This window comes from Electrona antarctica (assembly GCF_951216825.1).
Source record: "Electrona antarctica genome assembly, chromosome: 22".
Classification (NCBI taxonomy): domain Eukaryota; kingdom Metazoa; phylum Chordata; class Actinopteri; order Myctophiformes; family Myctophidae; genus Electrona; species Electrona antarctica.
The window spans coordinates 34,341,455-34,364,062 of NC_136805.1; the positions used below are offsets into that span (position 1 = coordinate 34,341,455).

General features: G+C 42.6%; 2 protein-coding genes across 3 annotated transcripts; one reads left to right on the forward strand and one right to left on the reverse strand.

Moving 5' to 3' along the window:
• The first annotated feature begins 1,124 nt into the window (after nt 1-1,124).
• LOC306915431 (G2/mitotic-specific cyclin-B2-like) lies at nt 1,125-6,084 on the forward strand. 2 transcript variants are annotated; one of them, XM_079492756.1, is made up of 8 exons: nt 1,125-1,463; nt 2,693-3,031; nt 3,326-3,598; nt 3,911-4,069; nt 4,164-4,406; nt 4,896-5,036; nt 5,153-5,263; nt 5,694-6,084. In XM_079492756.1, the coding sequence occupies exons 1-8, from the start codon at nt 1,341-1,343 to the stop codon at nt 5,865-5,867; spliced, it is 1,563 nt and encodes a 520-aa protein (XP_079348882.1). In that variant the 5' UTR covers nt 1,125-1,340; the 3' UTR covers nt 5,868-6,084. The 2 variants fall into 2 exon arrangements, with proteins under 2 accessions (XP_079348882.1, XP_079348883.1); XM_079492757.1 differs by having other exon boundaries at nt 3,329-3,598.
• A 1,386-nt stretch (nt 6,085-7,470) lies between these two features.
• Nucleotides 7,471-21,486, reverse strand: LOC306914895 (annexin A4-like). Its single transcript, XM_079492124.1, has 16 exons — nt 21,291-21,486; nt 17,818-17,976; nt 17,169-17,382; nt 16,958-16,995; nt 16,481-16,738; nt 16,251-16,338; nt 16,060-16,154; nt 15,769-15,882; nt 15,032-15,122; nt 14,005-14,084; nt 13,785-13,841; nt 13,589-13,682; nt 13,388-13,483; nt 11,017-11,075; nt 9,875-9,997; nt 7,471-8,819 (listed from the first exon to the last, which is right to left on the reverse strand). Exons 2-16 carry the CDS (start codon nt 17,965-17,967, stop codon nt 8,760-8,762), a joined length of 1,617 nt encoding a protein of 538 aa, XP_079348250.1. The 5' UTR covers nt 17,968-17,976; nt 21,291-21,486; the 3' UTR covers nt 7,471-8,759.
• Between the last annotated feature and the right edge of the window lie 1,122 nt (nt 21,487-22,608).

The following is a 22,608-nucleotide window of genomic DNA, read 5'->3' on the forward strand; positions in this document are numbered from 1 at the left end:
ATTCGCATGTCTTAATGACAGTTGGTAGGGCGTTCCACATTTTGGTGGCATAGGAGTGAAAAGAATTTAGTCCCTTGTTTGTGCCGAATCTGGGTTGTACATGGTTGAAACACTTATCTCCCTACTTACAAGCAAATACAATAAATGGCCAACAGTACTCAAATGTGCTACTGTTTCGTGTTGCCATGCATCTATAAATAATTAATATCTATCACAATGATAAATAAAGCAGTTTAGCATAATGCACACGAAACTGGAGTTATATGTTCCCGTTCTGTTCTCCAGTCTCAAGAGTTTGGTTTCAGGCTTTCAGCTGTACTTGAGCAATTTCGATGCATAATTTGTATCTGATATGACCATTATTAATGCATAATAACAAGTAAGACGCGCAAACGCGGGAAGCGAACGCAGCTCGTAAATTGCAACAATTAGAATGATTTTTCTTTCTTTTTTTAAACGTTTTTTTTTTAAGATTTTCTTTTACAGTTTATTTTTTAAGTCTTTTTTTAACGTATTTTTTCAAAAGTTTTCTTTTAAGTGTTTTTAAGTTGTTTTTTTTAAGTTGTTTTTTTATTTAAAAAAATATTAAGTTATTTTTTTTTTAGTGTGTGTGTGTGTGTGTGTGTGTGCGTGTGCGTGCGCGTGTGTGGTGTGTGTGTGTGTGTGTGTGTGTGTGTGTGTGTGTGTGTGAAAGGGACAGGTTTCAATTGCTAGCTTAAGGTGCAAGCTAGTTAGCTAGCTAGCAAGCTAACTGGTTAGCTAACTGGTTAGTTAGCAAACGTCTACAAACACTTGTTTAAACATAAACGGACAGTGTTATCACTTTATCAGCAGTGATATTCGTTAGAAATGCATTTTTCAAAGTTTAACTCTCAGTTCTGATTGGTTGTTTAAACGCGACAGTTGAGTGACGTAGCGCCTGTTATCATTTTGAACTTGGGAAACCCCCCTGGAAACCCCCCGAACACACGACGCCGATTGGATCGGCGCGCCGCCGCGACCTACGTCACGCTCCTGCGCACGTGAAACGCCCAAACGCCAATCACAGTTCGAGACCCCAGCGCTTAAAACCGGCCGCGCAGACGCTGCCCACCAGATGCTTTGAAACCTTGATCGGACTCAGACGCATTTTCTCCTTGCTCTTCATCACATCTCACACAACTTGCTACAACGAACCAACTCCTAACTCCATCAGATTTTGATTGACTTGTTATTGATTGATTGATTTATTGATTGAAACCTTAGTTTATTTTCGAAAAGATTTAACGTTTTCAACCAGATTTCGAACACATCTCTCAGTTCTTTCGCCGGTTCTCTCCAGTCTCTCACCTTGCTACAGAATGCAGTACGCCAACCAGGTGATCAACGAGCCATCTTCCTTGGTAAGTGCAGGACGTTCCAGAAAGGGGACCAAGAGGATCAGCGTCCACCACGATCCTGAACTGCACCGACACATTGACCAGGCAAGTAGGCTCACCGCTAAGCTAGGCCATGTTTAAAACCTCTCGACTCATTGTGGCTTCTTTATTTGAATGTAACGATGCAATGCCGCCGTCGTTCAATTCAACGGTCATGTTTTGTCGTGGAAAAACCTCGACTCATTGTGGCTTCTTTATTTGAATGTAATGCCGCCGTCGTTCAACTCAACGGTCATTTTGTCGTGGAAAAAAATACGATCTACAACTAACAACCTGTAGCATCATGTGGCGTTGTTATCTCGTCTCCGTCCATAGTTATTATAGGTTCTGAGGCTGGTTCTCTCATGCGAATTTGCGCAAACCGTTAATCGTCCCACGAACGTAATGTCGGAACGTCACTCTGTTTTGCCTGTGTTTTGCGCGCCTTGCTACTTTCAACGTTAATGTCTACATAAGTGTTCAGATTTAAAATATAAAGTGCTCACCCCTGGGACGGGTTATTGGCACCCGTGCATTCCGTATTGTTCAATAAAAAGCATTTTAAACCGACCGCCGGTCATTTTCTAAAACATTCAAATGTATTAACGTCCATACACAGATAGGGGCGCGTAGTTGAAAGCATGGCAAAGACTGAGAAAATGGCCGGCGATCGTATTAAAATGCTTTTTATTGAACAATACGGAATGCACCGGTGCTAATGCCCGCCCGAGCAACATTCTAACATCCGTGGCCCGGGGGTGAGCACTTTATATTTGAAGTCTGAACCTTTTTGTAGACGTTAACGTTGTAAATGTAGCAAGGTGCACAAAGGGGTGATATTGCGTCATGACCATAAATTGGCATGATTATGACGTCATGTTTCAGCTTTCAGGAGTAATTCTAATTCAGTGGTGGAAGTAATGTCAGCTAAAATGTTAATCTATATGTACATCTTTTTGGCTCCATCACTTCCAAATTCACTCATTTATCCTGTTTGAGTTCTCTCTTGATTGGATAACATTGGTATCCGATCTGAAAATGGACTTTCTGTTCATGTCTGAGGTCATTTTGAAGTTGATTTATCTTTGCCCATGAAGCTAAATATGAATTTAAGCACATGCTACTTCTGTCTGCTTTTACTTCAGTCATGCTAGTGTAGCTGGAGAGACAGGGAGACCCCTGTGACTGAACAAATACACAACGAGCTATTTTATTTAACATTTATAAATAAATGTAACTTGCCTTTTAAATGCATTTGGAAAAACACTTTTTTTTCTTTTTCTTTAACTGAACAGTGGAGGGGCGTGGAGAACCATGCAGAGGAGGGGAGGAAGTCGATTGACTCCACCAGTGTCGGCATGCCTGTCATCAGGAGATGTGCAGCCAGGAGAAGAAAGAGGCCCACCACCATCCATGTCGACACACTGCAGTGTGACCCTGCAGAGGGGAGGAAGTCGATTGACTCCACCAGTGTCTGCATGCCTGTCATCATCATCAGGAGACGTGCAGCCAGCAAAAGAAAGAGGTCCACCACCCATGTAGACACACTGCCGTGTGACCCTGCAGAGCTGATGCTGGATAGGAAGGTGTGGACGAGGGCTGCGACAAGGGCTGCGACCCTGGAGTGCCTACAGGTGAGTTTTGGCTAGTCTGCACTGCATTGCATACTGTACACTAGTTACACACCTACTGTAAAGGGTCCATTTGCACTCCTGGTAGTTTTACTGTAGTTGATGATCAAGAGTCAATACAAATAATCGGATTAACAATGCAATTGTGTTATAAGCATTGGACATTGGAACTGAAATTAACATATATTATGCACTGGGCATATTACGACAAATAACTTAAATATACAAATGTATTTTACAGTTTAACCCTGAAGAAGAAGTTTTCGTTTCTTATATATATTTTTTTGTCCTTCTCAGAAGAATGGAGTGACCAAGCCTTTGAAGAAGAAACCCAAAGTAGCTGTTAAGCCAGCACAGCCACTTCCTCAAGTTGCTCCCTCTCCTGTTCCAGAACCTGCACATAAGCCAGCACAGCCACTTCCTCAAGTTGCTCCCTCTCCTGTTCCAGAACCTGCGCATGTTGATGATCCGCAGACATGGGTGATGGACATTGATGCAGGGGACTCGGACATGCCCGAGCTATGTTCTGAATATGTGAAAGACATATATGCATACCTAAGGGATCTAGAGGTACGTGGTCCCAGAGACACTTTTCTTTTTATGTGGTACCTGGACTGCTCGACCCAAAACACAGCCCATTTTCTTCCGGACCGCTCTCCCCAGCGGTTCTTGTATTAGTTTTACTGAGGTTAAGGTTACGAATAAGTTTAGAGACTGCATAGTTTTACTGAGGTTACGTTTTGGAATAATGTTTGGTTTAGCTATAGATTTACTGAGGTTAATGTTTAGGAATACCTGGTGGTGAGTTTGCCAGATTTGACTTGACTCCATGATGTGACTTGGTGTCTTGCATGAGTGTAATGACATATTTTGTTTTTACAGGTACGTCAGGCTGTGCGACCCGGGTACATGAAGGGCTACGACATAACGCCACGCATGCGAGCTCGCCTAATCGACTGGCTGATCCAGGTTCATTCAATGTTGCAGCTTCTGCTGGAGACACTGTATCTAACAGTTGCCATCTTGGATCGTTTTCTGCAGGTAAGGGCAACTTACACATTTGTGTGGATATTTTATCTGCTCTTGTGTTTTGCAATTTGATTATTTTTAATTTGTTGTTGTGTGTTTATTACAGGTTCAGCCGGTTTCACCAACGAAGCTGCAGCTTGTTGGTGTCACTGCCATGCTGCTCGCCTCAAAGTACGAGTCAAATAGAAGAGGCGCCCCAGAGGTCCGGGACTTTGCCCGGCTCACAGACAACGCCTTCACACCCGCTCAGATTAGACAGATGGAGCAGGTGATGCTGAGGGCCCTCAACTTTGAGCTGGGGAGCCCACTGCCGTTGCACTTCCTCAGGAGAGCTTCCAAGGCTGCAACCGTGAGTTTCTGTTCACATAGTCATAGTAAAAGTATCAATGCTGCAATGTAGGGAAACTCTGTAACAAGTGCTGGTCATAATACATTATAAACTCTGCAGAACAGCATTTTCTTTACTGCATTATCACCAGCACGTGGAACATGTAAACTTTTTTAGAACTTCTAGAAGTTGTCCTGCATGACTAACATTTATAACTAGTTATGAAGCCTTATAAGTGGATTATAGACTTCACCTTTAAAGTGTTAATCAGTCTTCAGAAATTGCTTTTCAATTAATCTAGGAATGTGGTTCATATTTGATTAGCAAAAACAGATTTCCGCTTTAAAAAAACAATTCTAATTTCTAATCTGGATATGACAATACTGTTTTGGGCTGACAGTTCAACATAGTGCAATTGAACATAGGTGGTTAAAATAATTGTTGCAGAGTATTTGGCATTTCACATACAAGCAGGCTTTTCAATAGTGTTTGTCTGTTACTCTGTTCTAGACTACTATGAAGATCTACGCACTGGCCAAGTATCTGATGGAGTTGACACTCCTCGACTATGAGATGGTTCACTACCGGCCCTCTGAGATCTCTGCTGCTTCCCTCTGCCTCTCCCAGATGCTGCTGGATCACCTGCCATGGGTGAGTTGAATAGAACTGATGTGGGGACATGGATGTTCGCTTATAATAGTAGGCTACAGATGGCTAGAATGATGGTTTATCTTAGTTCTAATTTGTTTTTGCTTCATGTGTTGCAGACTCCTACAGAAAAGTTCTACACCACATATGATGAGGCTCACCTGAAGCCGATCATGCTGCTGATGATCAAGAACGTGGTTGTCGCCAACAAGGGGAGAACAGAGTTCCAGGTGAGTTGGCGAAAAGTATTTGGAAGTTAATGGAGCACCATGGGGATGATTAAGGGGGACTGCCAAATCTTTGTGGGATAGGAACTTTCAACATAAAAAAAAAACTCTTCAACCATAGCCTTCGTATTTTGAAGGGGACAAAGCATGAGCTACAAGCTCACAGCCTCCCGCTGCGAGGCGTTGGTAGCTTGTGGATCGGCTTTTTTCAGTAAAGGTTTTGTGTAGCGGGGGAAAAAAGAGCAGATAAAGTTCAGTCAAATCGTGGTCAAATCCACAAGTAAACGTGAAGATGAAGAAAAGTATTTACAACACTGATGGTGTTGTCAAACAAGTCTGAAATCTATGAAAGTTTAATCTGCAACTGAGAAATGTTGTAAGACCCCTGCTGTAGATGTATACTAATGCAAATGTACCCTCTCTCTCCACCTAGGCTGTCAAGAGCAAGTACTCTCAGAGCAAGCGGATGTGGATCGCCCTCCTCCCTGAGCTGCAGAGGCCTGTACTGAAGCGCCTGGCTGCTCCTTTACTGGACACTACTGGATGTCTGTCGTCCCCCCCTCGCCCCTTTATCTCTTTAACCCAGTTTGGCCAAACAGTTTTCTGAAAGACATATGTCGGTGGTTCTCAACCTTTTCCATGTCAAGGACCCCTAGGAATTATCTGTATTTGGCCGCGGACCCCCATCTGAACATATGTTGTTCCAGGCCCCCCAGAAGCAAATATGAGTTAGAATCATTCGCTGTGAAAGATTTGTGCCATTATATTCATGATTTTTTTTGTAATAGCTAAAGTATTTTAAATCAATTTAAATGTTTTATTTCCATTTTGTAGATTTTGTAAATGCCTCTGTAAATATGTAAATATGTAAATAATCATTGTTTTGTATTCCCATTAAAATGTGTGTTATTGTATTTGCAGCTTTTTAATGTTTGACCAGGGGTTTCAGCAGTTCTTGCACTTCTCTCTAAATATGGCTTAATGTCTGAAGTATAACTAATCTAAACCGTAGACTTGCATATGTCTGAGATTAAAGCGCAAATAATACAAATATTTAAAGGTATTTTGCTCAGGTCAAAGTGAGGTGTAAAGTTTTTGAATTGGGGTTGACAACCAGAGATAATTGCCAGGTGCTCAGACAATGTAAGTAGCAAAGGTCTCATTACGGAAATATGATTTTCCTGAGTGACTTAAGGTAAGCGACACATTGACCCCTTTTCCACCGGTTGGTTCCCAATGGGAACCGGTTCAGTTCTTTTTGGTTTTTAGTCCATGAGCCAGAGCTCCAAAATTGGTGGGCAAACTAGACTTATATTAAATTCTTTATAGGATCAATACAAGTAAATGAATGCTTGATAACCCTTCCACAGTAGCAGCTTTTGCATATTTAAAAATGTAACATTTGTAATACAATAAATCATTGTCTTTGTGTAAGTACTCAATTGGGGAAGTTTAATGGTGATAACAATCTAATAGACCTGGTTTTTCACTCTATTCATAATTAAAGTTTCAATTTTGGAGCTCTGGCTCATGAACTAACTGGTGGAAAAGGGGCCATTGTGATAATTATCTTAATGAGTAATCTGAATCTGCAAAGTAACCTGTTAATTGTACTACAATAATTTCCCCTGAGGTGTAGTGGAGCAGGAATAAATTAATCCAGTCATGTTATCTGGCAGTTTGTAAACTAATCAGTCAGAGTATGTTAGTTCAGTAATGGAGACCTCCAGCTCTTTAGTAAGAAAGGGCATTTTCATGCTGTGATACCAAGTTTATCCAATCAGAACTTTCTTCAGGACAAAAGCAAGCACGATTCCATATTTAGATGCCGTTTAGAAGAGTAGTGGTTCTCAAAGTGGAATCCGGGTTCCTGAGGATGTTACTAGTCTTGAGTGTACAAATGGAACCAAAAGTAATGTTTGAGAACCACTTTCTGAGAATCCTGGAAAATGCCAAATCCTTATCTGCTCTCAGCCAGTAGATGGCACCAACACAACACTACTGAAAACAATTTTTAGGAATAGTTTCTGATTTTCTACAGACTGCCTGACATGCAGTGATGATGCCCTTTAAAATGTTAATCTTAGGTTTTGATTGTGGTGTTGAGACAGTTGGTCTGGTCCATAGCTCAGTCTAATGCTGTGCAACAGCACTGCAGTCCCAACAAAGAATCATGCTTATGCAAATACATCACTCCAGTTCACACACACTGCCGATATGTCAGAGCATTTTATTGAAATGAGTTACGGGTTCATATTGCAGTATAGGCTACATCACAACTATCAAATGGCAATTATTAGTGGTACAAAATGACATGAATCAATTTTGGCTCAAGCCAGGCATGAACCATTTAGTGAATCATACTGAAATGTAAAAAAAATAAAACAAATCACTATAGTTAGTAAAATAGTGAATACATTCCAATTCTAAATCAAAACTTCATGTTGAACAAGCAATCAAACCATCTACATACAAATTCAATTTGTATGAGCCCTCTGCTGGCAAACAAACAGACCAGTAAAATGCTGTATAAATGAAAACGCTATACTTGCAATATTGAGATGAACAATATGTAACGATTGAATTTTGTACAATATTGATCCCAGCGTGAATAAGAGAGATACGTTGTACACTGGCTATAGGATTCCTATACAGGCTTTGGGCCTTCAGCATATTCAATACAAGGCAACATTGTGTCAATGAAAGCTGCTGAACATTGACTGAAATATAGATGGCGGTTTAAACAAAATATGCTAAAAAAAAAAGAAAGCTATAAAAAGAAGGTGCTAATTTTTGCAAACGGGACTAAAGCTGTGGTCCGTTAGTTGACACAGAGGCACTTTAAAAATTGTCATTAAACTCTCTATATATAATATCTCTGTGGGCGGCCGGAAACCATCTAACTCCAACATGTTCATTTTTTCAGGAAATAAAGAAAACCATATATATATTTTTTTTTAAACAAAGCAATACTGCCTCATCAAAGTAGGTATTATTTGTGACTTTATATATCGCCAATTACTTGCATGAGAGGGGGAGAGGTGGTGGGGTTAGCTGCTTTAGCTGTTTGAGGTTCCAATGGAGGTTTTGTTAGAAGCGCTTTAATACTTTTCATTGGTTCAATAATTATTTTTAACCAACACAGATGTACAGGGTATTCAATAGCGTTGATTCATGACAAAAATCAAAAACCTCAAAAATGGAGTTAGGTGGTTTCCGACCATGGCCGTGACGAATCTTGGCAAACATCTAGCATTATGCAGTAGCACAAAGATTGTACGTGTGTGGAAATGTAGTTAGTTTTGTTCCACTGACATGACACTGACTGATTATCCCAAGAAGAGGAAAGTGATATATATTGTGAACTATAACATGCGCGACGGGCTGGTGCTATAAGGACATGGGAAACAACGGTTAAAACTATGAAGCATGTAATACATTGTCCTTATATGGCCGTGGTTATTTCCTCCTTCATGTGTGTGTGTGTGTGTGTGTGTGTTTAGTCACTTCCACCGCACAGCTTCAGCAGCAGCTTCTTGTAGTCTCCAGAGGTGTCACCCTATTGGGAAGAGAGAGAGAGGGAGAGATAGAGAGGTAAGCAATTTATTATACATTTATGTTTCAATATGTCCGTACACTGACAAATGTGTCCGTGGCAGGACTTGGCCTTGTCCGTGGCAAATTCTAGATTTTGTTTTTACACACCATCATAATGTTCTTATTTTGATCACGGGCCGGGGGCTATTCTGGGGACGGAACCGTACCGTGGGCGGAGCGGAACGGAAGATAGGTGGCTCCATCGATAACCCACGCTCGGTGTAGCCTGGTGAGCAGGTCTCATTGAAAATCAACTATAGGCGCGTTAAATCGCGTCACGTTTGAAAGGCCCTTTACTCAGTAAAAGGGATACACTTGTGGAATGTCCTACCAACTGAAATAAAAAGACTAACTGATCTAAAAAATATTTGGGAATGTTTTGTAGTTTTGTACTTTAGATTAGAGTTTCATGCATGTAGCTTTTGTATTAAACGATTGTTTTTAGTATAGATTCATAACTTTATAGAAAGGCCTAACCAGGGTCTCAAATTAGCCTCGGCTATAAAGCCCATATACAACGCATATATATTGCTTTTTGTATGTCCTGTTAAATTAAAAAAATTAAAATAGGTCGTCACCCGACAGACAGCAACCACATATAGAGGGTATGCGCATGCATAAAGTGAATGGAAAATAGAGTGGCAAATCGAGTGGCAAAGTGAGTTTAACATTGCTTAACGTTGTTTAATGCAATCATATTGGACATTTATGATTGGATGTATGGGCTGTCGATGCCATAAAGTTGTCTTTTGCCACTCAGTAGGCATTCCCGCATAACTTCCTGGTTTGATGATGTCACGCGCATACCCTCTATTGTCCAGTCTAGCTCTGCTCCATACGTACCAAGATGGCCGTGTAGAGTGACTTGGCATAGATCACACGTACTGAGATGGCGGTGTAGAGTGACTTGCCGTAGAGAGCATACGTACCGAGATGGCGGTGTAGAGTGACTTGCCGTAGAGAGCATACGTACCGAGATGGCGGTGTAGAGTGACTTGCCGTAGAGAGCATACGTACCGAGATGGCGGTGTAGAGTGACTTGCCGTAGACCCTCACATACTCCTGCCTGATGTCCAGCATGTCCACCTCGGAGCGGGTCACCATGATACGGATGAGTGTCCTGTCTTTGGTCCCCGCGCCCTGTTAGCATCAATAAATAGGGGGTGCATACATTTGTTAGACATACTAACAGTCCGACAGCCATTAGTCCGACAACACCGTCGCTCCCGACATGCGCGGCCGGTTACAACTACCCCGTGGCCGGTTTAAAACTCACCCCTGGCCTCCGACATGTGCGGCAGGTTAAAACTAACCCGTGGCAGGTTAAAACGAACCCGTGGCTTCCTCTGAGATTATGTTTAGGGTTGGGTTTTGGGTCGGGTGTCGGACTCATGACTGTAGGACTGTTAGCACGTCAGACAAAAACACATGCACCCCATAAAATACTGCACATTATTGTCCTGTCTTTGGTCCCCGCTCCCTGTTAGCATAAATAGTACACATTACATGAGTGTCTCGTCTTTGCCCTGTTAGCATTAAATACTAAATGTTACTGTGCCCACACACACTTTGTTTGATCTGCAATGCATACAGTATGTGTTTTTAACAGTGGTTCTCAAAGCAGGGTCCACGAACCCTCAGGGGTCTTTGAGGGGGTTCCAGCCGAGCAAAAGTAGTTAGCAAAAGTATTAAAGTAACATAGCATCTAAGTCACTTGAATTACTTGAATCCTATTTTATACTTAGGCAAATCCAAAAATAGCAGATCTATAAGTTCACAACGAGTCGAGAATGTGACGGGCTCCGAGCTTGTACTATGGATCGGGGGGAAAACACATCACATAACTTATGAGGGTCCCTGGCACAAAATCTTTTCAGAAACAGATCCACGGTCAAATACAAATCGATTTGGGGGTCCTTGACATCATGGCAATATTTTGTCTTGTTCAGATGCCTGAAGAAGGTCTTTTGACCGAAACGTTGCGTAAATAATCATTGTGTACTTGTGGACTTTTTGAATACGTTGATCTCTCTCTGCCTACGCACCCGTCTATGAGCCGATCAGGTGTGCATAAGACTTTGTTTCCGTCCGAGGTCCTTGACATGAAAATGTTTACACTGGAATTGAATACAAAGACAATTAGGTCACAGCGTACGTACCGCCATGGCCTTATGGAGTCTCTCTGCGAAGTAGGCTGGGGTGTTCCTGATGCATTTCACTGCAAGGTGACAGGAGGGGACATGAGTGTACAGCAGTGGTGGGAACAGTACTCACACGTTTTTTACTTAAGTAAAAGCATCAATACTGCAATAAATGCTCTGTTATGAGTAAAAGTCCGGAATTCAAGTATTGGCATCAAAATGTACTTGAAGTACCAAAGGTAGAAGGTGCGCTTTATGCAGAATGTCTCATTTCAAGTTTTCAAATGTATAATCATCTCTTGAAAATAGCCGATCTAGATGCTCACCTACGCATTGTGAGCTTGTAGATCGGCTATTTTCAAATGGCCGAAATGTATGGGCTGAAGTGGTTAATGTATGTTTTGTAATAATCCTCAAAATCTACAAAGTAACTAGTAAATAAACGTTTTCGAATAAATGTAGTGGAGTAAAAGTACAATATTTGGATCCGAGGTGTAGAAGTGAAAGTATTGGAAGTATTGAAATACTCAAGTAAAGTCCAAATACTTATTACTTAATAAAATTGTACTTAACTTAAGTACAGTATACTTAAGTAAATGCACTTAGTTACTTTCCACTAGTGGCAGCGGTGGCCGAACGGTTTGCGGAGCGGTCTTGATACCGGAAGGTCGCCAGTTCGTATCCCCGGATGGGCACGTTAAAAATAACCACCGCTGAAGTGCCCTTGAACAAGGCATTGAACCACTACCATGAAATGTTCTATGAGCAGGGCCTGGCTGTAAACAAGTATCTGATGCTTAGTCCAGTTACCCTGGGTAAATATAGTAACTTTGCTTTGCTTTGGTGTTACCCATCGGGAACCCATCGTAAAAAAAAAAAAAAAAGAAAAACAGCACCCTCTGCTGTTTGTTTCCTCAGAATCTGTTCTTGAGAGATTACTGGTGTTCAGACACTAAGGCCCTATTTACACTGGCATCCACATCCAGATTTGAATCCGATTTGTTTAAATGAGTCATGTGACCATTTAAACCAGTCGGATTTCAATGTTGATGTGGCACAGATCTGATTCAGGCTAGATTTGTCTGCCAGTGTAAATGGGGCCTTAGAGCAGATGCTTCACTTCAAAACACCACTAACATCATAATGGAACAGTCTCATCGTGGTACATCTGATAAGTGATTCAGCCAAACCTCGCTAATGTGCACTTCTCTGAAATGTAGGTAATTTATTTGGACTGGTCAAATGAGTGCTTTCAGTTCAACCAACGCGGTGGCACACACTAAACTCCTCAGTATTCATTTCACTCAGAGTATGTGACAATGGATTTGGGTTGATGTTGCCATGCCCAGAGTTACTTAAACACTGTAGATTTTACTGTATGTGGTTTTGGGTGTGTCACTCCAACCCTCTGTATAGAAGAATGACAATGACATAACCTTTATTTAGAAAATGAATAAAATCCGCACTCAGTCGAGTAAGAGTCTTTGTTTAATAATGATAGTGCTCCTACCAGACAGACAAACGCGTTTCTGTCTGGTATGACTGCTGCTGCGGAGCACTATCATTATTAAACAAAGACTCTTACTCGACTGAGAGTGCAGATTCTATTCATTTTCTATATGTTCTTTGAATCTGCACCCAGCACACGCCTGAAACTTTATAAGACTGTCTGAGTAGAGCCGCGCCTTTTCCCTTGAAATAACCTTTATTTAACCAGTGAAAGATATATTGAGACAAAGTCTCTGCACTGCTGGCCAAGAGGCTGAAACACAGGATTCACATGCATACAAAAACAGGACAAACTCCACCAAAGAACAGCAGACAGACTACCGAACATTTCTCTGAGAGTACATGAGGTTAAAAAGTCTTAAGAACCAAACAAAATAAATGCAATTAGAAAAGAAAGAAAACTACAGTACATCTCAAAGCAGGAACAGATTCTAGTGAGTAAGCTTTTTAAAACTCCTACGTGAATTTAAAGAAGGCAATCCGAGTCTGGTCTGAAGGTCATTGCAAGCCTTGGGCCAAAATAAAATAGGCTGCTTTTTTAACCAGCCTCAGTTCGCCAAAGGGGCACTATCAATAAAGGCAAAAAGCCCCCCCCCCCTTTCAGAGGGCCGTGACTTAACCCATTTTGACCTGAGATCAGATTCTAAAAATGTCTTCTACATCCTGACAGTTTTCTGAAATAGCTATGTTTCTATGTCAGTCGTTCTTCGATCTTTCAAAAATAGCAGACCTACAAGTTCGTAGCGCACCACTCGGTGGCGCACTATGAGCTTGTAGATCTGCTATTTTTCAATAGCTAAAGCATAACATAATGCCAACACCAAAAGGGGTTCCCGCCCAGAATGGGTTAGTTTACGTGAGTGTAACTTGAAGAACTCACCAACTGCCACCATGCCACTCTCCACGTCTCCAGACATCTCCCTGCAGATGCTCTTCTCAATGTCCCGGCCACACATCTGCTGGTACTCGTGGAAGACTTGGCGGAGACAAGAGTTGCCGGTTATAGTCAAACAATAAATCATACAAACCACTAAGACATTATTAGTAGTAGTGAAAATAACAGGTACTCCCTGTAGCATACCTGCACGAAGATGAGGCTTACTGCGAGCACATAAGATCGCATTGAACTGAGACTCATCAGTCCCCGTTTTATTTTCCCCAGCAGCATACAGTTTCTGTCAGAAACACACACACAAAATTACTATCATTGATGCTCTAATGGATGTTGTATTAGACGTTCTAAGACAGTTATCAGTGTTTTTAAATACAATCATCACCTGAGCGTCCTGTTTGGCCATAGAGACATCCACGTTTTCCCTCTCATCTCGGTTGCCCTGGAAGAAAACAACAATTTTCGTTTCAACAGGAGGCGGCGCAAACAAATCTTAAAATCTAATGCATTACTGCTGCCTGGTCAATAATTCAACGTCGTCCTCCTGAGTGCAGGGCGCTCTTGTTTGAATAATAAACTGCAGCAGAAAGAAACCTAGTGCCTACCTGACAGAGGGAAACCAGGAGTCTACGGAAGTGTCCCGAGGTGTCATTGCTGATGGAATCCTCCAGGGTCTTTCCATACTCTGGAGGCAAAAGTAACAATACATCTGATCATCACCTTCACAGTATACAACACAGAGCAAAGTCCACATTACATACATTCGTTGAATCGTTTGGTTACTAGTGTCCTCCATTTGATTTACTTATTAGTTGAGCCATTCGAAGCTTTTTGTACACCAGAGGGCGCTGAAACCGCAAAAAAGAAACCTGTGTGGTGAAACACAGCTGAACTATTTTCCACATGTTGTAAACTGTCCTGCACTTACTTAAAGGTTAGTAATTTTTGTGTGGCCTTGGGTCTTTCCCTGATGGATCGATCGAGGGTAGCTCGATCGAGTGCAGGACTGCACGAGTATGTTCAGCTGCAAAATGTGTATTGTCCCACGAATATGTTAAGAATCTAAAACATGTGACCTCTTTTGGTAGACAAGTGATGGCAGAGGAGGGGGCGAGCTGGGCTTGGTTTGAAACACAACAGCTTATTGTGATTGGCATTGCTTATTGTAGGAGCTCTGTGAATCCCACAATGCAGACATTATACAATCCAATTACAATCATGTGGCGAGTACATACATGCTCATCACCTTCCTACCTACATGACTGCCTGCCTAGATATGTCCCAAACCACCCCCTCATGCCTTCCACTGTTGGCCTGCTCGATGTGCCTAAAAAAAATGGCAACTAAAAACCACGAACAAACTCCCACTATACCTTCGACAGGCAGCCTCTGTAGACAAATTTAAAGCACAGCTCCAATACCTACTTCTACACTCTTGCTTTTAGTTGAGCTGCTATCATTTTAATGTTGTTTTATGCCTTTGCTTTTCTTTTTTTTCTTCACTGCTCTGTAAAGCACTTTGAGCTGCATTTGATGTCATGAAAAGTGATCTATACAAATAAAGTATTATTATAATTATGAATACCTGAAACAAAAACAGAAATAGATAGATAAGAGTGCGGGGACACTCACCAGATTTGTAAACTTGATTGATTGCACATATCTCTGCATTGCTGCGAGAGGTCATGATCTCGATCAGACATGCCTCATCGGTCCCTGCACCCTGCACAGGAAAACACATGCATTATGTTATACTTTAGCTATTGAAAAATAGCAGATCTACAAGCTCATAGCGCGACACGAGTGCCGTGCTATGAACTTGTAGATCTGCTATAATCTTGAAAATGTGGTGCAAATCAGTGAATATATATATTAACGTTTTTAACTCAAATCTTTGCTTCTGGGGGGTCCCTGGACAACATATTTTCTGATGGGTGTCCGCGACCAAATACAAATAATTCTGGGGGTCCTTGACATGAAAAAGGTTGAGCACCACTGACATAGAAACATTGTTTTTTCAGAAAACGTTTAGGATTTAGAAGACATTTTTTTAGAATCAGCCTCAGTCCTAAAGGGGTTAGTAATGCAAACAGACTGCAAACCAGCTTATGTGGCAAGAGAGAGCATACAGTGCTGGCTGTTTGCCATCACTCATGATTGAATTTTCCGTGTATCCGTGTATTCCGTGTATCTGATGGTGTGACTAATCATCACGCAATGTGACCAGAAGAAGTTCCGTAACTCATTCTGGTCACATTGCGTGATGATGAGTCACACCACTGCTGACGTACCACTGTCTCCCAAAACAAATATTGTATAGTCTACTTAAAAATAAGCCATGGAATTACTGAGCCTCTGCTCTGACCTACATGTATGGACTCTCTCAGTTCAGACGCATCAAAATGGGCAGACGCCTGCAGCGTGGCAACAACCAGTTTCTCAAAGTTTCCAGTCAGCTCCGACTTCAGATCGTGGAATAGATCCTATGTGGAAAAAACAGACAGACAGACACTCAAGATATAACTTCCATTTAGAGTTCGGTCAGCCTCTATATAGGATTTGATGGGTTTTGTCTATTATTTGTATGTACTCGTATGGAGTGTCTGGAATAAAGTTTGAATTGAATGGCCAAAGGAAGCATTTTTAACTGTAACTCCTACCTTCCCATAAGTGGTTTTGTAGGCAGCCACCAGTGGGACCCTCTGCTTAAGACTGCGACTTCCCAGAAGTTCAGTGATAGCTGACTCATCAGTGCCTGTTCCAAATAAAATGTTAATAGTCGTTTTAAAAAAGGGATTGCATGTATTATTAACCCCATTATTCAAACGGGTGCAAGGATATAATTACTGACCAAATCCCTTCATTGCTTTGCGGAGAACTTCAACATCCCTCAGTGGATCAGCTCCTGCAGCGTCTTTAATGGAACCCCTGAAACCTCTCTAATCAACAAACATAAGACAAACACACACACTTAAAAAACAATAAAACATTTAAAATAACTTGTTACATGTAAAAAGTGCATAATACAGATTTGCACTCGCATACAAACATTTGAATCAATCCAAAACATGAAGTTCGTACATTAACAGGAGAGTGTGGGACGGCAGGGGCACCTCCTCCGTGTCCCGGACTAGTTGCCGGGGCACCTTGGTAACCCGGCATCGGCTGTCCTGGCGCCGGGCCCCCTCCATATCCCTGCGGGGCCCCACCCGGGCCCCCTCCATATCCCTGCTGCGGGGCCCCTCCCGGGCCCCCTCCATAGCCCTGCTGAGCCCCTCCGTATCCCTGCTGAGCTCCTCCCGGCTGCCCCCCTGGATAACCCTGCGGCGCACCTCCCGGCTGAAAAATAAAGGAAGGGCACTGTCATTAGCGCTAAGTACACAGTGACATAACTTATCTATAAGAACAAACCAACGGCCATGGTGGGAGGGACTTAGTAGAATGCATGTACGTATAGGTGTTTTTGAGCAAATAAAGAGATTTCCTTAAGTCAGTCCATATGCTATTAATCTCTCGACAGTGTAGAGGTGAGGTGGGTACATAAGAGATTAAATGTACCATTCCAAAGCCGCCTGGTGCTCCGCCCCATCCTCCTCCTGTGGAGACAAGGGATTGGTTACATAATGCTCAAATGGAGGCGGGGTTTTGCTTACAGGCCAACCAATAATTCTGACATATGCCATTACACAGTCAGTTGTTTATGATTGACACTGATTCTGTGAACGAATTAAAAGGTTAACAAAAATAAAACAGCTGCGTTTAGCCTTACCTCCTGCTGGGGCCGGGTAGCCCCCTGCTCCAGGTTGTTGCTGTGGTGGGTAGCCCCCAGCTTGGGGAGGGTAGCCCCCCCCGGCTTGTTGTGGGTAGCCCCCCCCAGCCTGTTGAGGGTAGCCCCCTGCCTGGGGAGGGTAGCCGCCTGCCTGGGGAGGGTAGCCGCCTGCTTGTGGAGGGTAGCCCCCGGCTTGGGGTGGGTATCCACCTGCCTGTGGGTAGGGTTGTCACGATCATATTTTACTTGACAATTAATTGCCATACATAAAATAATAAAAATAAAGTGTGAACCACTTTTTAACCTATGTTCATATAATTGGTCGTCACTAATGTTCATGGTAAAGTAGCACCATTTTCTTCCTACTCTGTTTCTCATAGGAGGGCTGTGGGCAGTTCAGAAAAACATCATCCTTAGGCAGATATTTTTAAGATTTAAAAAACATCACCACACTGATGGCTTTTCAGGAATTGAAAGCCTGCAGCTTGGATTCCCCATCAATGATGTCACTGAAAGTTCAGGTTGGTCACACAGACAGGTAGGAAAATATTGTGCTATTTTATCATGAACATTAGTGAGGACCATTAAATACAGTATATGAAGATAGGGTGAACAAAATTGGCATTAGGTAAAGTTGTGACAACTGTACCTGTTGTGGGTAGCCCCCTGGTTGTGGGTATCCCCCGGCTGCTGGAGGGTAGCCCCCCGCTTGGGGTGGATATGCCCCTGGCTGTTGCGGGTAGCCCCCACCTTGAGGTGGATACCCACCAGACTGATCAGGGTATCCAGGATAGCTCATCTTTAGGACCTATTGTTGAGAAGGAGATTATAGTCTCAGTTTAGTTACCTCGTTGTAACGTTTCACTCAGCTTGCGATACGATACTAGGTTCATGAATCACGATTTTACGATGTAAAAAACATATTTAAAAAACGATTTAAATGGTCACCAGTTTGAATTTGTTTTTAATTGATTTACGATGCATCGTTACATGCCTACTTGTTGAACCACTCTTCCCAGATGCAGAGACATAAATAAAAAATAATTAATAAATAATAAAGATGTCTAATATAAGAGAAGAAGAAAAAGAGGAGAGGGGAGAAAAAAAAGAGGGGAGGGGGGGGGGGACCACCTGTGTAGACACCGGTTTACACGACGGACATACAATGCCGTCTGGTTAGTAAAGGAGATTCTTTTTTTAATGTATGGAGGAATATTAGTCCCTGGGGGAACACCAAATAGGGCCATTAGCGGGTTGGGTGGGATGGATACGCCTAATATATCAGAGTAGGATTTAAATATATCTGTCCAGAAGTTCACTAACCTGGGGCATGACCAAAACATGTGTGACAGGCCAGCAGCGGCCTGATCTGATCGGTTACATGCATCATGAAATATCTGTGCTAGTCTTGCGTTAGTGAATGAACCCGATGAATGATCTTACATTGTGAGACTATGTCTAGCACGTATTGAGGAACTGTGAACTAGACTCAAAGCGGTTTTCCATGTCGCATCGGGCAATTCTAAGTAACCCAGGTCCTGCTCCCATGCTGTGCTAAGGGTACCAGGTCAGGTCGCCCCAATTCCATCTCGCCCCGGATTTTTTCCGCCGACCTCACACCGACAGCTTGGTACGGCGGTTCTTGTATTCTTTATTTTGTTTTACTGAGAATAAGGTTAGAAATAAGTTTAGGGTTAGGCATAGTTTTACTGGGGTTAAGTTTAGGAATAGGGTTAGGTTTAGGCATCGTTTTACTGAGGTTGAGGTTAGGAATAAAGTTAGGTTTAACCGTTTAAGCATAATTTACTTAGATTACTTTAGGAATACCAGGCCGCGCTGTTCCGCCGGCTGTACGCCCGGGGCGAGTTGGTAAAGGGGCGAGCAGTCTCGTATTCGTGCTAAGACGGTTAAGAGTTTCTGGGTTTATTGAATTAAGTTCATTATATATTGTTGAAATGAAGCCCTTTCTATTAGGGTTCAGAGAAAGTATAGAGTGCACTGCAGAATGGCTGGGTTGGATTGGAAAGTTTGGAAATTGTCTTTGTACAAAGTGTCTGATCTGAAAGTAGCTAAATAGATGGGAGCCGGCCAGCCGGGCAAACGGAATTTAGTATGAGAAAATTGAGAATGGTGCCATAATCCTGTTGCTGTACAGATCTTTAATAGTTCTGATCCCCTTGTCAAACCGGACTACAGGGGTAAGCGGAAGGCCTGAACATATTAGTGAAGAAAGAGTGCTGAAGAGTGCCGTGTGTGTGTGTGTGTGTGCGGCCTACGCAACAGTGACACTTGGTGGTGAAACCAACCAAACACTATTTCCGTGCTCGGACACAACCAGGGACACGCATAGCTGTCTATAGGAGTGGTTGCACCACTCAAAAATGGCAAAAATGTTTAGGGATAAGATTTGTGGCACAAGATAGGGCCCTTGATGTTTTCCACCTGCACGAAGCCTTTCTGCATTTTGTAGTGCTATTGTGTACTATTAGCCCAGTGGTTCTCAAACTTTTTCATGTCAAGGACCCCCAAATTAACATTAATTAGCCCACATTTGAAAAGATATGCCAGGGATCCCCATAAGATAAGATTTTTACGGCTCTAGCAGTGATTCTCAGCCATTTTAATTTCAAGGACCCCCAGTTTGACATTAGGCTACAAAGTACGGACCCCCATTTCAGGGCATTTCTATCTCTAGGATGACTTAGACTTAGAGAGAGACCCAAATTTATATTGTAAAATCAATGTTAATTTACCTCTGAGAGCGTAGGCTACAAATGGAACCAATGGCACTCTGAGTTACAGACCCATAGTTACAGACCCATAAGGGTCCATTTGGTTCCTAACTATCTGTCATTTAGCTGGGGACCCCCTGGAGCTCCCTCACAGACCCCACTTTGAGAACAAATGTATTAGCCTATACTGGACTTGGTTTGGTGTGCCTTCCTGTGTGTTATTTGACTTGCTCTGTTTTCTTTCCTTCTCTAGTACACACTAACTCTTATTCCTTCCTGTAACTGAAATGTTGAGGGCTTGTTTTACGGTTTGACACTTCAGTATGATTGTGTGTGTGTGTGTGTGTGTGTGTGTGTGTGTGTGTCTCTCTAAATTGATTCCTAAGTTTTCTGTTCTCTCGAAGTAGCCTATATACTTCAATTGGTTATGCATTGGTGTCAAGTCAATTTGAGCATATAAATATGAGTAAAAGAAAGTTGTAACAGAAAGTTGATTGTTATTATTAGGTGCAGGCCATCAGGCCCCGCCTCGTTTAGGCAAATTAGGCCTGTAATTTCAATGCGGAAAGCCAAAGGCGGGCACCTGTTGCAGTCATGCAGCAAACAAACAATCGATCAGAAACTATTAATAACATGACTCCATTTCCATGCAAAGGAAAAGTTTGTTCAAGGACATTACACGTCATGTACTCCTCTGACACTAGGCAACGCCCTTCCCCCCGCTCATGTAGCCTACTGATTACTACTGTCTCTGATCCAACATGAGGCCCACCCATTCAGCCAGCAGCCTAGCATAACAGGATTTGCATTAAAAGCCTTCTAGGGCCTGTGAGTGTGAATCGCCAGTAGTTTGTAGAGTTACCCCCAAGCCATAATCATCTGTACATACACAACGTTACAGTATGTTGTTTGTCGTCATCCACAATCTCTGCAGTCTGTTACATAAGATAAAATCACTGTGCCCTCAGCTGCCACCGCTGAAGTTGGGGGAGCCCACTACAATGGTCTATCGTCCTAGCATCCGGGTGACGGTCGTAAACAATAGATCATTCCGTCAGTCACTCGCTCATCATTCATTCATCACATTCATTCACTGCGGATCTGATTACAGTATCAGGTTATCCGCAGTCAAACCGTTTAGATTTGATTTGCTTGCCTTTTGATCCTCCACACACTGTAGCTAACATTAACCTGACCCTGCCGTCTTCTTCATCGGGCTAACGCCGACGCAGCTATATTGTAATCCAGATATTAGTCTGATGCTAGTCAAACCACGTACGTTTCTTACACTTGTTATTAAATGACACGTTAACGATTTACGATGCCAGAGCAGAACGCCCGGGTTTGATATCATATAACGTGCACACTTTAAATGGAAAAATACACTTACTGTGAGGAGAGCAGTATTCCAGCAGAGCAGATCCAGGAAGGGAGAACAGTGTGTGTGTTATGTGTTTAGCTATAAAGCAGCTAAGTGGGTGGGTCGAACTGGATCCGCAATTGTTGTTTCCGTTCTTTTACAATAGCCTACTAGTGTAATAACCTTTGAACAGCTTGCACTGACATTTCAGAAATCACCAATGCTTTATGGTGTCGCCGTCGTCCACAGACCACAGTTAGTAGCACAAACAAACGGGACTTTTAATTAATTCCGCTCCTATGCCACCAAAATGTGGAACGCCCTATCAACAGTCATTAAGACATGCGAATCCCTTGACTCCTTCAAAACCGCTCTCAAAGGGCACCTACGGACGGCTGCAATTCGAAACTGGCCCCCGTAAAATCTGAATTGATTGATTGATTGATTGAAAATTGTATTAACAGTTTGCAGAATTACAGTACATTTCAAGCACAAACTCAATACAAAGGCTGTTAACTGTGAGTGGACGACCCAATTAAGCATTACACTTGTTTACAACAGGGTCCACCATGTTCAATTCATCAAAACATTTAGAGACGTACAAATAGACACTTCTATATAGACAAAGAACAGTACAGGAATTCATCATAATGGAGGTAAAAAGGGAAAAGAAACATATACAGTGAGGGGAAAAAGGGGGGGCGGTGGGGGGGGATTCAGATTTTACGGGGGCCAGTTTCGAATTGCAGCCATCCGTAGGTGCCCTTTGAGAGCGGTTTTGAAGGAGTCAAGGGATTCGCATGTCTTAATGACTGTTGGTAGGGCGTTCCACATTTTGGTGGCATAGGAGCGAAAAGAATTTAGTCCCTTGTTTGTGCCGAATCTGGGTTGAACATGATTCGTTGCACTCCCTCTGGTGTTGTGGGTGTGGACTTCGTTAACATTAAGGAAGTATCTACACAGGTACATGGGTATCTTGGTGGAGTATCGAATCTTGTGGACCAGACCCATTGCAAGATGCTGTACTCTGTCGCCGACCCTAAGCCATGCCAGTCTGTCAAAGTGGGCAGGGGTGAGGTGGGTTCGGGGGGTGAGGCCAAGTAGGAGCCTGACCAGTTTGTTTTGGGAGGTCTGGAGCCTAGTTTTAAGGGCCTTTGAGGTGCTGTGGTACCAGGAGGTGCATGCATAGTCAAAGAAGCCTTGTACAAGGGCTCCTGTTAAGGTCTTCAAGGTGTTTTTGTCGACCAGTGAGGAGATCCTGTAAAGGAATCTTGTTCTTTGGTTGACTTTTTTGATTACGTTGGTGGCCATTTTATCACCGGAAAGATTAGCCTCCAGGATGGAACCT

Bases quoted from the DNA above. Each gene is read 5' to 3' on its own strand.
- LOC306914895 (XM_079492124.1), bottom strand. From the start codon at position 17,967: ATGAGCTATCCTGGATACCCTGATCAGTCTGGTGGGTATCCACCTCAA. The intron at 16,339-16,480 runs GTACGAACTTCA...TTTGTTGATTAG, and splicing joins TCCCACACTCTCCTGTTAAT to AGAGGTTTCAGGGGTTCCAT. The intron at 13,683-13,784 runs GTGATGATTGTA...TGTTTCTGACAG, and splicing joins TGGCCAAACAGGACGCTCAG to AAACTGTATGCTGCTGGGGA.
- LOC306915431 (XM_079492756.1), top strand. From the start codon at position 1,341: ATGCAGTACGCCAACCAGGTGATCAACGAGCCATCTTCCTTGGTAAGT. The intron at 4,070-4,163 runs GTAAGGGCAACT...TGTTTATTACAG, and splicing joins TCTTGGATCGTTTTCTGCAG to GTTCAGCCGGTTTCACCAAC. The intron at 5,264-5,693 runs GTGAGTTGGCGA...CTCTCCACCTAG, and splicing joins AGGGGAGAACAGAGTTCCAG to GCTGTCAAGAGCAAGTACTC.